This window comes from Dermacentor variabilis, chromosome 9 (genome assembly GCF_050947875.1).
Source record: "Dermacentor variabilis isolate Ectoservices chromosome 9, ASM5094787v1, whole genome shotgun sequence".
In the NCBI taxonomy this organism is placed as follows: Eukaryota; Metazoa; Arthropoda; class Arachnida; order Ixodida; family Ixodidae; genus Dermacentor; species Dermacentor variabilis.
The window spans coordinates 64236178-64252168 of NC_134576.1; the positions used below are offsets into that span (position 1 = coordinate 64236178).

At 44.5% G+C, this 15991-nt stretch overlaps 1 protein-coding gene across 1 annotated transcript; it reads right to left on the bottom strand.

Annotated features, from left to right (window-relative positions):
* Window positions 1-993: 993 nt before the first annotated feature.
* On the bottom strand, window positions 994-3881 carry LOC142558384 (uncharacterized). Its single transcript, XM_075670527.1, has 3 exons — window positions 3874-3881; window positions 2530-3092; window positions 994-1037 (listed from the first exon to the last, which is right to left on the bottom strand). Exons 1-3 carry the CDS (start codon window positions 3879-3881, stop codon window positions 994-996), a joined length of 615 nt encoding a protein of 204 aa, XP_075526642.1.
* Window positions 3882-15991: the final 12110 nt, after the last annotated feature.

The window sequence follows — 15991 nt, forward strand, 5'->3', positions numbered from 1 at the left end:
TGAACTTAAGGCCGGCCGCAGCGTCCATTGCTATGCGTTATGTTTATACTAAAGGATCCGAGCTAGTCAAAGTAATCTGGACTCCCCCACTACTAACAGCACTTAATGTTCTAAGTAAAGGGAATGTAGGGGCCTTGCAGTCTGAGCCGCGGGCATGAGAATGTCGCCTCCAAGTGCATCTTACAGTTTAACACATATGAGATCGATTATCTGTATTCTCCCATCGCATATTCCCATTGTATTTGATAACCCGCTGTGGTGGCGTTGTGGCTATGGCGTTGCGCTACTAAGCCCGGGGGCGCTGGATGAAATCTCGGCCGCGGCGGCCGCATTTCGATGGGGTGAAATGCTAAAATGCCCGTGTACTGTGCATCGCGTGCACGATAAACAACCCCAAGTGTTCAGAATTAATCCGGAGTCATTCTCTACGACGTGCCTTGTAATTAACTCGTGGTTTTGGCACGTAAACCCCCATAATTGAATTTTCAATTATTGTATACTTTGCTGCAGTATACGCAAACATTGTGCGCAAGGAGTAGTAGTGAAAACTTTATTGAAAATGTCCGGCGATTTGGGCGGGGTGGGGCCATGAGCACCCCAGCCTAGGTGACGGCCTCGAGTGCCTGGACTCGGGCGGCTTCCTCGGCGTGCCGGACGGCCCACAGTTGATCGGCGAGGTCACTGATTGATGTCACCTATTTTTCAGATGAAGTGACCTACATACACCCAATGTTTGTCAACAGCTGGGTGAATGATGTCAAGGAGTGGCCAAGTGTGTCTAGTGCCCACATTGTGTGCTACCTCATCAGGAGCAAGGCGTGTGACCTCAAAGAAGCTGAGGCATACAAAAGCCTAGACCCCTACAATTTTGTACGGAGTGGCTAGGTGGGCCAGGTGCTTTGTAACAAGGTAACGCAGATTTAGTGTACCTCAAAGCGGATGTTCGACCATCGCAGGCCATAAATAAAAAGCCTTGGACAGCATGGGCTTGCATCAGGCACACCGGTAGGCGATCACTGCTGTCTGCTTCTGTATGGCTGGGAAAGCAATGGTTTACAGCCATGTTGGTGCACTACTGTGGAAAGTCGATATGGCTGTCGCCTCGGGCATGACCGGCCCATCATGTACTGAACAAACAGCTCAGTGGCATATGGGAACAAAGAGGAATGTGGAACTGTCCTGCTTGAAGACATGGATATTAAGCTGCAAAAACAAACTGTGCCACTCCGAAAATAGGGCCCTAAAACCCACACGAAAGTTTCATCAATGCGGAAATAATGTAGAGCTGGTAAACCACATTGGGAGCAAACCATTTTCAGATCTCTTCAACATTTCTGGGTAGGGCACATTTCTTCCAACATGCAATGAATACACTTGTGTTCAGTGAAATGCCTTAAAATTACAGCGGTGGCTGTCTCTTAAAACCGTATGTTTTTTTTTGGCACTGGATGGCATCAGTATGTTTTTTGACACTGACTCGCATAAATTAGGAGATTGACGGCTTATTTGTTGCCATTTATTTAACTAAATCGTAATGCAGATTGAGATAGTAGGTTTTGGTGCCTTTCAAATACAGTAGATATTATGTTTGGTTATTGCACATCATTACATATACAAGTGGTATTAGCCGGCACAGTGCAGTGCGCATTGTCTGTAATTGCTTTATATCATGCAGGTACTTTGCTTCATAGTACATTGATTGCCGCTGCTTGTGACCCACGTGCTAGTGACCTGCCAAGCCCCCCTCGCCACTCACATACAGACGCTTTGGAACTTCCAAAAAGGTGCGATCCTTGCAAAGTATGTTATCAAAAGTTTGTTGTTCTTTCGAATGAAGGAAGGGCCTCCCGTGAATTTGTGACTAGGGAACAGGGGTGCCCGCTATGGCGCATGGCCAGGCGCCTTCGCATAACAGCATCAAATGTGAAGCGGGTTCCTGAAAGGGAAAGCACTGACCCCGCGAAAGCTGTTGCTGCACTTTCAAATTCAAGCTTTACCGGTAATGCTGCTGCAAAGCATGGGCTGAAGTACGAAGCCATTGCAAGAGTAGCATTTATGAAAAAGACTGGTCTGGCTGTAGCGCAGTCGGGTATGGTAGTGAGCAGTGCACATCCTCGGCTTTCTGCAAGCCCTGATGGCATCTGTACTGATGATACCCTAGTTGAGATCAAGTGTCCCACAGTTTCAGATTACATGGTAATACTTGAAAAGGGAAATTATCATGTTAAGCTTTTGAATGGCGACCCTGCTTTTTGTCCAGGTGGCAAAAATGGTCACTATGACCGAGTGCAGTTTAGTATGTTTTGCTGTGGCAAAAGCGCCTGATATTTTTATGTGTGGCTGAAAATGTCGTCATTCTAAATGCGCCCCCCCCCACCCGAAGCGATGCGCCTAGTTTCGGTGACTTCAATTTCAGGTAGCTGATCATTTCCTGAGAAAAAAAGATGAAAAGGCAGTCATTTTCATGTAACTGCGGTGTAGCTCTTTAAGTTTGTGGAGGTTATGACAAACACTATTGTGAACACCTACCTTTCGTAAATGCAGGCCTATTCATGTGAATCCCTTGAGCCTCAAGATAAGGGTCAAGCTTGAAACCACGGTCTGCCATTATGTCATCACCTGGAAGGATGATGAGATAATCTCCACATGTCTTTACAATGTATTTGTCTGACGCCCTGCCTCCATACACATCTGACACGAACATTATAAATCCATTTGGTGCTATGACGGTAATAGATTTCATCGTGTTTGCACCCTTGTAATGGCTGTAACTTTGGGATCTGGTGATCAGTTTCCGTGGCCTTTGCATTAGTGCTTCAGTGCAGTCGAATATGCATGTTGTACGACTGTACTCGTTGTTTCTGAAACTCTCAGGCATGCTTGCTCGCAGCCTTGAGCGGGGCAGCCACACAACAACTTCTTGCAAGATCGTCACCAGGTCATCCAGCACTCTCGAAAATGTTATAGAAACATGAGCTACAGAAACCTCGAACCATCTTGCAAAATCTCCAATAAGGAGGCCAAGTCTAACTCTCATGAGTGTCAATAACAGATGGTCTTCTATGCGGAGTGTCTTGTTTGAGTCTTCAGTGCTGACATGAGCTCGTCAAATGCAGCCACAGAAATGCCAGTGTACAAAATAAGGTCACCACTGGTCAGTGTTTGATCGGAAATAGTTCTCATGGTCATAGAAAGTCTCGTGCTGGTGTATGAATGGTCAGCTGATTGGGGTTCCCATTGTGTGGAGCTATCTTTCATCACCTTCAAGTAAGTGGAAAGGCATGTCGAGATGTAGACCACGTTAACGTTACAAAATATTACATTTGTATTTTTGCTTGTCATGATGTGGTCGGTTTTGCTTACGTGAATTTGACAAAATGACAGTTTTGCGATAAACTTAAACACGTCATTAGGCAACTCAAATAATCTGCGTGCATACTTGCATCACTTTCGTGATCTGATATTAGGCTCCCACAAATTTCATTTTCTGCATGTAGCTACACCATAAGTGAAAGCCTGTACACAAAGCATAGCAGCAACATCATTGCAGTGTCACACAAGTAGACATGACCATGTGCAGAGGAGAGTGCCTGTACACTCGCATCTGATTCCTTATCCAATGTACTGGTGACCGGTGAAGTTCCGATGTGAAGGGAAACCTGTAGAAGAAATTGGCAGCTCAGTTCTACTTGAAGCAGCATATGAAAAAGCCTAGATTGTCCTGAGCTCTCACATCTGGTTCATAAACTGTGCCAGAGCTGTTAAACATATCTTCACTGCAGTAAGCCTATGAAAGGAGAAACCATGTGAATGTGTGTACTTTGTAAACACGCACAGCGTTCAGAAGCCTAGACTGGCTGTGTGAGCACTTACATCTTCATTCCCCAAAACATTGTTGAATCATGTGGTTTCGATGTGTGCTTCCGCCTGTTGAAGTTCAGTTATGTTTAAATATGACAATATAAGTCAGAAGAATTTGCACGACTTCTTACTCTTTCATAATGTGCAAAGAATTGAACAACACTTGTGCCAATAAGTGGTGCAGGAGGTCACTTACAGCTGCTTCACTTTCAAAAGCATCAGCAAACACTGCAGGCTCAGTGTGGGAAGTCTCCTTTTGAGAGGACCACAGCAATAGTTGGTATGGTTTTATGGTTTCTGGTGTGCCTGTAAGCTTAATGTGTTGGCATGACTACTTACTTCTATTTGCTGACATGCTCAAGAGCTGCCTAGAATTGTCTCGGCACTATCTCCAACCTGGTATGGGCAGGACAGATAAAAGTGAGCATATATTCTCAGTGATGGTATGTCAAGACAGGGAATGCCTAGTTCACACCTTCCAAACGGTCCAAAAGAGAGGTCAATGCGGAAGGTTGTGCATCATAAGTGACATGTAAAAACATATCAATAGCTTTAAGCCTGTTCCTTTGACAGAACTTCCGCTGCCTACATATTTATGAAAACTTCACAGCGCGGGAAAGACCTAGTTGGGGCATTTCCAAGAAGTGAAGTTACTTGTAGGCAAAACATCAACTAGCTAAGTTCCTGTTCTCAAAGAGAAGTTTGTTTAACAAACGAAATATCTTCCCATATTGTGGTATACAACATACTTCTTAAATCTTTTTTATGACCAGTTTGCTACATTGTTCTTAGAACGACCCACACCGGCTATTTTCCATAATTCAGTTCACTGGTATGTTCAGATCCTGACAAATTTGACCAAAAAAAAGCCTTACACTCTGTGAAGGAACCTGACGTGACTCTTCATCTCGTGTGTCGCTGTTCGTTTTTCTCTAGAACGGGAATAAATCAATATCAGCCTCACAGTGATAACAATCTGTACACTTGCCTTGCGCCTGGTTGGTGCTGGCGTAGTTTCGTCACGGTTCAGCCGTCTGCGCACAAAGATAACCTGAAATATGACGAAGCCTTTTTATGATCGCAGCTAAACATTCTTAGGTTTCATGTGCCAAAGCCATTGACAAAATTATGTAACGCACTGCATTAGAGACGACCTTATTAATTCTGACAACCCGAAGTTTTTAGACCACCCAAGTCTTAGTACAGGAGCGTTGTTGTGGTTTGGCTCCATAGGAATGTAGCCACCTCGGCTGCGTATCGACACCGCGACTTCTGCCTTGGGAGCGAAATGCCTTAACCGCTAGGCAACCGTAGCAAATCTATTATCGCAGCCAAGAACGGAGGCTTCGATTCAGCTACAGTTGCTGATACATCGCCACAGACAAACGAAGCGACGAAGATGTAAGAAGATAATGCCTTACCAGTTCTATATCGTGTCCTCCGCGCCGATAGCATGAAGCCGAGCTCAATCGTAACATTTTTAGAGCACCACTATCGAGCATGAAACTGCGGCACGTTTTCCTATTCAGGTTCGGCAGAAATCGAGGGGCAAAAATAGCTACGAGCTATGGTACATGACTTCGCAGCCTTTTTCACTAGAGCTGTAAAGGCCTAATGCAATGTCTAAGGCACTAATTACACGAAATGCCGTGCTTTAGAACGGGTCAGGTAGCGATGAACAACCGCTTATTTACCTTTTTCTCGTAACCCAAGTTCAACATCGGTAGACGGTTTTGCTCAGTGCGTTTTTCATCAACGGAATGCGCAGAACACACGCGTGAATTTCTGTTTGGCACGAAGTATTGTTTATCAGGGAATTCCACTGACGACCCAAGTCGCCGTTCGCGGGGAAGCAGTGCAGCAGAAACATATCGCAACCACATTTCTCCTTTTTCACAGCGTCTTTTTCGCACACGCTATCCGCGATATTCTTTCGTTTTCGCTGGTTGTTGCCACAACCCACCACCACGCAGTGCTGACCGGATGACGTAGGCGCGGTGAAAGGCATTTCTGCTGATAACCAGAGCACACAAAAAGAAGAAAACACATTGAAACAGGCACGTGTCAACTTCGGTCGAGCAAATTTAACAGCCCACTGCAAGAGGGTTATTCCGGGTTACCGGAAACGGAAACGGCGAATCGAACGCTGTGCTCCTGGTTCGAGAGTATCCCCGCTTTCTCGATAAGATTGTCTATAAAAGGCGTTGCTAGAAACTCGATTTCAACCCACCGCGTCGAATATGCACAATGCCCTCCGCAGCTGCCTGGCCGTCACCACTTTAGCCTCTTGACAGCTGTGATTATCCATGACTCCCCTCAGGAGCACTGCAGAAACTGCAGTGCTTCCCCTTCTACTAACGTGCGATTCCAGAGGGGACGTAGATAAAACTGCAGAGAGGAGGGAGGAGAACAGGCGGTCCCATACAGCGAAGAAGGCAAGCAAACCTGATTACTATGCGAGAGCGGTTGAGGGAAAATGAATAAGCCTAAGTTCCAAGCAGAGTTCTTCGATGGTTTTCATTGAAGGACTGTGGTTCATGGTAGGGAACAGTAGGATACCGCTATTTCTGAAAAAAAAAACACCATGGAAATATGTCAAGCGGACAAACTACGCAGGGCGTGCAGAAGCACATCCGCATTAATTGAAGAGCACTGCAGGCTCCTGGAGACACTACGGAAGCGGTCGACCGTCAAGTAAACACTTTTGTGCCGGCCGTGGTAGCTCTGCGGCTATGGCATTTCTAGATGTCACGGATTTGATCCCGGCTGTGGCAGCCGCATTTCGACGGGGGATAAATAGAAAACGCACGTGCACTTAGATTTTGGGGCATGTCAAAGAGCATCACGGTGTCAAAATAATCCAGAGCCAGCCACTACGCAGGGAAATATGCGTAGAATACTTCAGAATACGATTGTGTTTTGGCACGTACAGACCCATAATCCAATTCATGTTTATACTTCTGCCACAATGCGATGTGCAACGTGAGACAACGTCTATGCTCATTTCTCCCAGAGGTTGTGAAATATGGCACACAACAACGCCTCAAGCAAACACCTCTCCCTGCGTGTTCTGTGTACTACGCAGACAAGCAGTACCCGCAAGGCAACCTTTAACATGAACTCACCGCTCTCGTGTTAGACTGAGCGTTGAAGAAATTAAGCTTAACCGGAACATCACCGCAAATTATCGTCAATCAAAGCATCCAGGAAGGAAAGCTTCGCTTACATTGATTTCCATACTGTGTGGGACTGCATATTTTTGGTTCAATAAAGTTTATCTATCCTATACGACCGGCAACTCATACGCACCGCCCGAGAATTTAAAACTACAGACGCCTTGACGGACTGGGTGCGCCATCTAGTTCACTGTAAAAAAAGGTATTTTTGAGCATTTGTTTGTTGCTGAAGTTTTGGGCAATTTTTTAATGTGGACCAAAGATCGCCGTATGCACTGTTTGATTGTGAAGATGGTAGAGGCTCACGTTTCTTGACCATAAAGTGAATGATGTTGGTCTGGCAATTAGGTCGCGTCCTTGAGTGTTTGTCCAGATATAATTGGCTCCTAGTTTAATGTGTGACAAATAGAATTTTGTTCGGCCAGAGATGACGCGCAGAGGCAGCCCGGACAGTTCTTGTATTTTAAAATTTCGTCGGCGCTGTAATTAAGCATTGTTTCACTGTCCTCCTTCTAAAACCTCATTTTTGGACACCGTCCGTGCTCTAAACGTCTTGCACTTGTTTGAGGTGCGATACGCAGGACAACTTGCCTTAGCAAGTCCAGTCTCCGTTTCCGCAGTGGTGCATGAACGAAATTTATGGCCACAGCCGGGAATGCGATGTTTTCCTGTGAATCGCAGCTGAGAAGAACTGCTTCTTTCAATATCCCAACCTATAAACCCGCTGACCCTCCACTCGCAAAACCCTGAATAAATATTTCCCCTCTTTCTGTAGACTGTGAAAGCGTGCTACCGAAAAATAATAGTATTGAGTGACGATGTCTCCATATGAGGACGCGACCAAATTTGCTTAATAATGGTCCAAGAGGTGCATAGCTTGGAACTCTGGATATCTAAAACACCAACACCTGCAAGTTTAAAATTTGTTCCTGCAGTATACCATAATTCGTGGCTGAAGGGGCCATCATGTGATTTACGTGTACATTCAGACATGTTTCCCGAGCCACTCTACAGCCAAGAGCCTTCATCCCAGGTGAAAATTTGTAACTGATATATAACTGGCGTGCAACTGGTTCCAGTTTAACTGCCAGTGAGTAACTGGGACCAGTTGTGATCAGGGATCAGTTGTAACCTGGGACCAGTGGGATCTGGGACCAGTTGGAATCCGGGACCAATTGCGATCTGGGACCAGTTGCCACCTGAGACCAGTTGCCAGCTGGTCCTAGTCCCAAAACCAGCCCCCGTGTGTGCCAGAATGTCCATGTACTCCAGCTAGCTCAAATGATCTTGAACTCGCGAATAATGGTAATCCTAGCACTTCAAACACTCTAAAGGATTCCATGTAGAATAAATTAATTTATTAATATCACAAATGACTAGGGCGTTGGTGCTCTGCCTCGAAGTAGCACCGTCGTCATTGTCTCAGGAAAAGAAACATCTCCCTCTGTGCCTTGATGCAATCTTGTATCTTTTCTGACAGTATGTTAGTAACGTTTCTAGTTGCCGTTGATGCATCAATGCCACTTACCCGTGACCAATGGGAAAGGGTTGCTGCAAAATAACAATAACAATTGTGACATGCGTGTTTCATAACAGCCATATAAATTTATGTGAGATATACAGAGCAGACAAACCTTCAACAATGTTGCCATTCTCGGGTGTCAATGTAGGTTTTGCAAGCTCGTCAAGGTTCTTTTTTCTTGAAGCTACGCCCCCTTTCACGCTGCGCGACGCCAAAACCTTCTATGACCATATGGCCTGAGCTGTTTCCTTGACCAATAATGTGGGCTTCTTGTGGCTCATTATTCTTTTTGCCTGTATTGACGTCAGGCAAATGCCTCTCTGAAGATGAAACTATAAAAATGAAGAGTGAAGCAACATCTTTATGATACTGCAATTGGCAGACACTATGTAAAAAGTGCAACTTAGCACTAGTAACAGAGGATTTAGGTATCTTTAAACTTGTTGCAAGTGCAGTTATGCCAAGGTGTGTTCATAATATGTCTAGCTACTAAAAATTAGAGATGCAAGTATTCCAATACAAGCGGCATTCACTCTCTCTACAAGCCTGCATATTACATGTACTGTGTAGCTGCATTTATTTTACAGCACATTTCAGAAATTCATTAACATGTTAGCTTTTGCTAGCTTTTCTCTCAGTTTTGTGACATGGCCATTGGCAGCATGCCAAGGTGCTGCACACCGATAGGTGATAGACGCAGCTTAGAGCTGTTCTGCAGGCATCTGTTTTGACGAGGTTACTATTCCTGTTTCAGTAGCGAACAGGCATAGCGCACAAAAATAATAGCACCTTGTCATTGAGATTAAACAAGTATTGTGACAAAATATGTGTCGTTAAGCTGGACGTAAGGCAGGTTTGGTACAGTAGGAAGTGGGACGTAACTACTAAATCCGCTTAACTGAACATGTCTGTGAAACATGCTTTGCTCTCACACCACAGCTTATGACCCTTAAACAGTCACGTTACACATTAGTAATTGTCCTGTAAACATTTTGACCATCTGGGCTTTCATAATTTGGGGTTAACACATAACATGCTACTAATCCTATTGGCATCTACAGATTGCACATTATAACACTTACTGTTTACCCACTTGCATTCATTACTTTCAAAGAACAAACCTGCTTGTTTCGATCATAGGGTGCTAGAACTTCCCAGATTAGATGCAAAATGTATACTTACAGAGCCATCACGCAGATACATGAAATCCTCCCCTGAAAGAGATTTACAAGATTTGTGAAGGGTGCAGTGCTAGAAATTTCCTACAATTAAAACATGCAAACATGGCTACCTGTCACCAATTGGTCGTCACCAGCTCCACTTTCTGTTGCAGCAGAACAGCTTGTTGGCCTAGTTGGTGCTTGCTAAAAGACGGTTTTTGCCGCAATTGAACACACACAAAAGGAAGACGCATAAAGACAACACGGGTGGCGCCGCCCATGTTACATGTCCACTTGCTGTGTATGGTGCATATAGAGGGAGGAAAAATTGATGTTTTACAACAAATGCTGCACATAAGCATGGCAGTAACTCCCCAGTTATCAATGAAGCTGGTTGCTCTATGAGTGCTGTTAGTCAATAACTCGAATCGGTATTACACGTAAGAAATGGAACACAAATGAAACCTTACCCTCAATGCGTCTTTTTGTGTGCAGACTGTTAGTAGCTGTAATTAGGTATGGAAATGCCAGGATTTAGCTGTCATACCCATAGCAACACATACTACATCCCTCAACTTACTTTGTGCCAAGCGTGTCGCACTTCGCATGGCCATTTCTTCATCTTTCTCAGTGGGCAAATCAGCTCCAAGGGCTGTATTTGGAAAATGGTGCAGCCTCTTTCAATTTCATTCCCATGCAACATTCCACTTCATGTAAGAATGCAAAATTAAATAAGAACTATTTAAAAGACACATGGTTTCCATAGAAATTGGCAAATTTATTATGGAGAATTCTTATTGCTTTCTGCCACTATCATTTTACACTGGCGAGAAAATAATAAAAAAGCTCAGAAAACGTGAATAAAGCTTCCTCTTAATATTCACACCGGGTGCCTTTTCATTACTACAAATAATTGCTAAAGATTACTTGTAGCAGGTAACATAATTCTGCATGGAGCTGGACAAGTAAAAAAGTCGGAATATTTCTTGCATGAGACATATAAATGACAATTAACGATCAGCCAATTAGCAAAAAGTTACCAATCAAATTGTCTAATTGATTACTATTATGTTGCATATTGAAACTTACGAATTGCAGCTGGTAGTTCGCAAGATGCATCTCCTTGGAACGAATTTTCAGGATGGTGTAAGTTTCGAGATAACTCCCAAAATGTGCAAAAAAGTACATGGACGTCTCAGTTCATTTCTTTCATTGAGTAAAATGACATTTGTGGAGAAAGGGGAACAACAGTGCATTTTATCAAAATTTCATGGCACACATCTTGAAACGTGCGTAACCCGTACAATTTGTTCCAAGTGGATGTGCATTGCTGACTTACCCGCTACAACTAGTAAATTGCTGTTTAGAAGTAATTTGTAAAAGTTAATACGTTATTATTGTTAAGTAATGTATTATGCGCTTTGATTTCTCATGGAAGTAATGTCTGCCGCTGCAGGAAATCTAGCTCCAGACTGCAATTACGGTAGCTACCTCAGGTGATTGTGAATCCCGTATAGTCTAAAGAAACAACCATCGCACACACACGCACACACACACACACACACACACACACACATATATATATATATATATATATATATATATATATATATATATATATGCGAGAAAATCGATATGCACCAAGGTTGGTCTTCGGCTTTGTTGTCTCCTTTATGGCTTGTACAGCTGAGGTTTCAGGCTGTCCGCTCTGCTGCAGGTGATGAACTGTTAAAATGTTGAACAAATATTCAACAGACATCCCAACTTCATGATTGGAAAGAAGAGACTGACATAAACATATAAAGAACTTTCTAAGATAATGTACTAACAAGGAAGACTATATACCTGTTGTACTTACACCTCGAAAATTTTGAATTGAGAAGCACCTGCTTCGATCTAACTTGTTCTTGGAGAAACATATTGTCTTCTCGCAGCTCCTTACACCTTTCTTTACAAAAATTTGTTTTTCTCTTTTCTTCTTTTGATTCTGCACTGGATATGAGGGAGTCATCTGAGCTTGATGACGACGAACTCATCCGCCTTTTTCGCTTCATAAAATTTTTTTGGTGCATCACTAAAGCTGGAAATTGGGGGAAGAAACGTTTGAGTTAACAGGTATATGCTAGTATGCTCACAGTTGCGAGATTTTTGGGAGATCCTGGTCCATCTGCGTCTTTATTATCTGCTCATACCAGTCTTTCTTTGCTGCAGCCCTGTTGACAACTGCTTTTTTGTTTCTTGCTTCCTGCAAATTTTAGAACACACATGCTCTAAACACTTTGATATTATCTATTCCATAAAAAAGCAGTTAAAAGAAAAAGAAAATTAATATGTGTCAAAATGCTTGCGCTCGAACACGTGCACGTACACGGGCCTTTTTAGGTACAGATTGTTCAGCGTCGAAGTCTTCAATAATCATTTTAGGGATCGGGATTCTTTTTGGTGCTTCCCCAGTTTCTTTCTCTGTAGCTGAAAGCGTAGGTGCGGATATTAGACTAACTCATCAATCAGGGCAGACGATTGCACTTATTTGCAAGTCGAAGTATTTGCGTCCGATAATCGCCAGTGATATCGCTGTCAACTTTGTCCTCCCAATGTACGACATACACTGCTTTGGTGTCGAAATCCGTCTCGTGCTCTGGAAGAAAATCGCGGATGTCATCCACTCGAACGACACATCCGCGATTGTCATGCGTATGGTCGTGATCGAGAAAGCGAACTAGGACATACATGGCAAAAGAAATCGCATGTACAACGTGCTAAATATGAGTGCTCCACGGACGGCCGACTGGCAAGACAAGGACGGCGTGTATTGTGGATTGCTCAGCTCAGTCCTGCACAGCCATCCGACCAAGCAGTCAAGTCAAGGCTTTCTGTACAGACCTGAATTTATTTATGCGCACAAACTGAATATGCAATGATAACATTATGAAAGAGGTGGCCTATATGAGTGAAAAATTTTTAACGCAGATGTGGTGCTGGGTATTAAAATAAAAAAATATAATGCTGTTTAGTCGCTTCTGTAATTTAGCCGCTTCATAGCCGACGCAATCCAGATATTAAGACGTTTGCACCTATGTTTGCAATTCGGGGCCTTAATATTTTAGCTCAAGCGCACACTTCGTCTCTTTTTTTATTTAGTTCGAAGTATTTATATTGCAGTGCGGATTGTAGCTTGTACCGCCGTCGTGTCAGAGCGGCGCAAGCTCTATTTAGAGCCATTCTTTGAAGGGAATGAGCTGCAGAGAACGCGGTACAGGGCGTCTCGCCCCTTGGCGAACATCAGCGAAGTGCAAAGCGTCATGTCGGACGGCGTTCCTGCAGCAGACGAAGCCGCTGAGAATTCAACATTTTTCGTGTCCGACTGACCAAACGAGAAAGTCGACGAGTGCGAAGATTTTGGACAAAGCGTCTATGCGGAACGCCATGAACAGAACGCAAACAAAAATTGTGAAAGTGAATATAGCGTAAGCTCCGATTTCTCGACAGAAGGCATCGTGACCGTAGTCATGTACTTTGCGGTCAACTTTGATTTATCGTGGACACAAGTAGCGCACGTGATAAAACTAGTGAGGAGGTGTGCGAGCAGGCGGTGTTCTCCCTTCGGGATGCCCTTGAGAACTTCTTCCCTTAGGATTGGGAAAGCATCTTGCGCAGAAAGTCCCGGCATGAAGCCAAGCATGGTGTGGGGGAAGAGGTCAACGTCCTCTATGTAATGTTGGAGGCGGGTTTCGATGACTCTCTCCTATAGCTTGCCGAGGCACGAAGTCAGCGAGATGGGACGCAGTGCGTGGATCGCGGGCTTTTTGCCGGGTTTGGGAATGGTCACAATTTCCGCGTGTTTCCACTCGTTCGGTAAGTGGCCCTTGCTACAGAGTTCCTTGTTTAGGCATTCGATCAAGTCTTGGATGTGCATCGGGCTCAGGTTTCTAATCATGGCATTGGTGAGTTTGTCAACCCCGGGAGCAGTGTTGCGCTGTGCAGCGCGTGCCGTCGCATACACCTCTTCCTCCGTGATCGGAGCGTCTAGTTCTGGTCTTCGTTCTCCTTCGTATTTTAGGAGGCGGGGTCGTATAGGGTTGCTACCCAGGTATCTGGTTTGTAGGGTGTCAATCAGCTCCTGGCAGTTTCAGTGGAACTTGTGAGCGATTTCTAGAAGCGTTCGAGTGGTTGTCGATTTCGTCTTGTCGGGCTCGATCAGGCAATATAGGATGGCCACGTCTGGGCCGCACTTAGGGTACCCTTGAGCGAGGTGCAAAACTGTACCCAATTTTGCTGCGTGAGCTCGTTCGCGTAATTTCTGGTTTCGTCTGTTAAATGCTCGATTCGTGCACGTAGTTTCCGGTTTAACCGCTGTCGCTTCCACCTGTTTGAGAAGGCCCTCACGGGCTTACCACAGGTATAAGAACCGGCGGTCGACTTCGGGCGTCTCGACCGTGGGCTGGATGGTTTTGATGGATTGGATGTGGGCGACTCGGAGGTCTTGCAACCATTCCGCTATGTCCGTTATACCGTTTTCGGGTGGAGGGTACTGCCGGAACGCCTCCCAGTCCGTGAGCCTAATTTCGCCAATTGTTCTCTTGAGTTTCAGGGTGGATACCAAGAGGCTGAGGATGTAGTGGTCACTGCCCAGTGTTTCGCCCAGGTGCGTCCATGAGTATTCCCTTACGTTTTTGACAAATGACAGGTCTATAAACGTGTCTCGACTTACAGTGTTGCCTACTCGGGTTGGTTGGAGGAGGTAGGGTATCAATTCGAAGCCCGTTTGGTCAACCGCATCGAGGAGCGACCTCCCCTTTTGCGTGTCTTGTTGGTAGCCCCAAGTCGTTTGTCTAGCGTTCATGTCTCCCACCACTAGCAGCTGGTTGTAGCCAGCGGCTCTCGCGCTCTCGTAAATGATGTTGCGGAAGTCGTCCTTCTGAGCCCTCGGCGGACTGTACAAATTCAGGATGAAAGTGCTGCGTCTAGCACCCTTCTGCGGGAGGACTTCCACTAGCACGTGATTATTGTCGTGATATTGAAAATGGTGTCCCATGGCCATCACCGTTTTGTGAACTAAAACCACGACATTTGGTGACCCCGCGTGTTTAATTACGTTGTAACCCCGTAGCTTCATCGGCTGGTTCCGGACCTTTTGAAGGCAGATGACATGGGGGGGGGGTGTATGGGGGATTTTGGATGAAGAGCTGGAGTGCACTTGCCTTCTTGTTGAAAGAGCGACAATTCCACTGCCAACCTTTATTCAGCAAGGCCCTTGCTGTGAAAAAAGAAAACAAGTGGCAGTTTTGATGGACTGAAAGTTGCCAGATTAAAGCCCGTAAATCAACCGATAGCAGGGTCTTCCGAATAAATTCGGAGGCTGACTTTCGCATCTTTGCGCAGTGGTAGCTCAGTGCTGTATTTCCTGTCCTGCGGACTGATTGCACATACGTCCCCGAATACTTTCGATCATGTCTTGGCTATCACCTGCCGAAGTGAAACTATAGCTTACATCTTCTAATATCTCTGTTCTGCATATAAATGCGCGAAGTTTGCCCAAGAACCATGATACCATTTCTGCATTTGCTGACTCACTTAATCATTCGTTTTCATTTATTTACGTTTCGGAAACATGGCTTGATAATGAAGATAACAATTTATACGGTTTGTGTCCATACCAAGCAGAATACTATCATCGTATTTCGGATCGATACGGTGGCTCCGCTACATTTGTTTCACCTCATATTAAATATAACAGTAGGCTTGATCTTGTTCTTAATGTAATTCACTGTGAATCGGTATGGATTGAAGCTGACTTACAGATGAATTCTCATAATCGTAACAGTTTTACTCTTGGTTGTGTATACCGGTCCCCTTCTTCATCCATCCCTGATTTTCTGCGTGAAGTCTCTACAGTTTTGAAAAAAAAATTACCTTGAAAATAAGCAAGTCCTAATTGTCGGTGATAATAACATCAATTACTTGACGTCGACATCGAAAGTGTCACAGCTTATGCAGACTGTATTGCTGGTTTCTGATTGGAATCAATAATTATCTATCCTACGAGGTGTTCTGCTCATGGTACCAGCACACTTCTTGACCATTCTTTAACTAACATTGCACCAACTCCAAACTCTGGTGTCACAGCTACTCAGATCACAGACCATTTCCCAATTTTCGTCTCCTTTCAGGGCGAAATAGCTCAGCCCGAGCCTTGCTATTTTTCCTCCAAGTTTGACTGAGATAGTTTTGTTAACACTATAACAAATACTGATAGGCCTGTAATTAACTCC

Excerpts from the sequence above, each read along its gene's own strand:
- LOC142558384 (XM_075670527.1), bottom strand. Across the intron at positions 1,038-2,529 it reads TAGGCCTGCATTTACGAAAG|CCATACAGAAGCAGACAGCA; the intron begins GTAGGTGTTCAC and ends TTGCTTTCCCAG.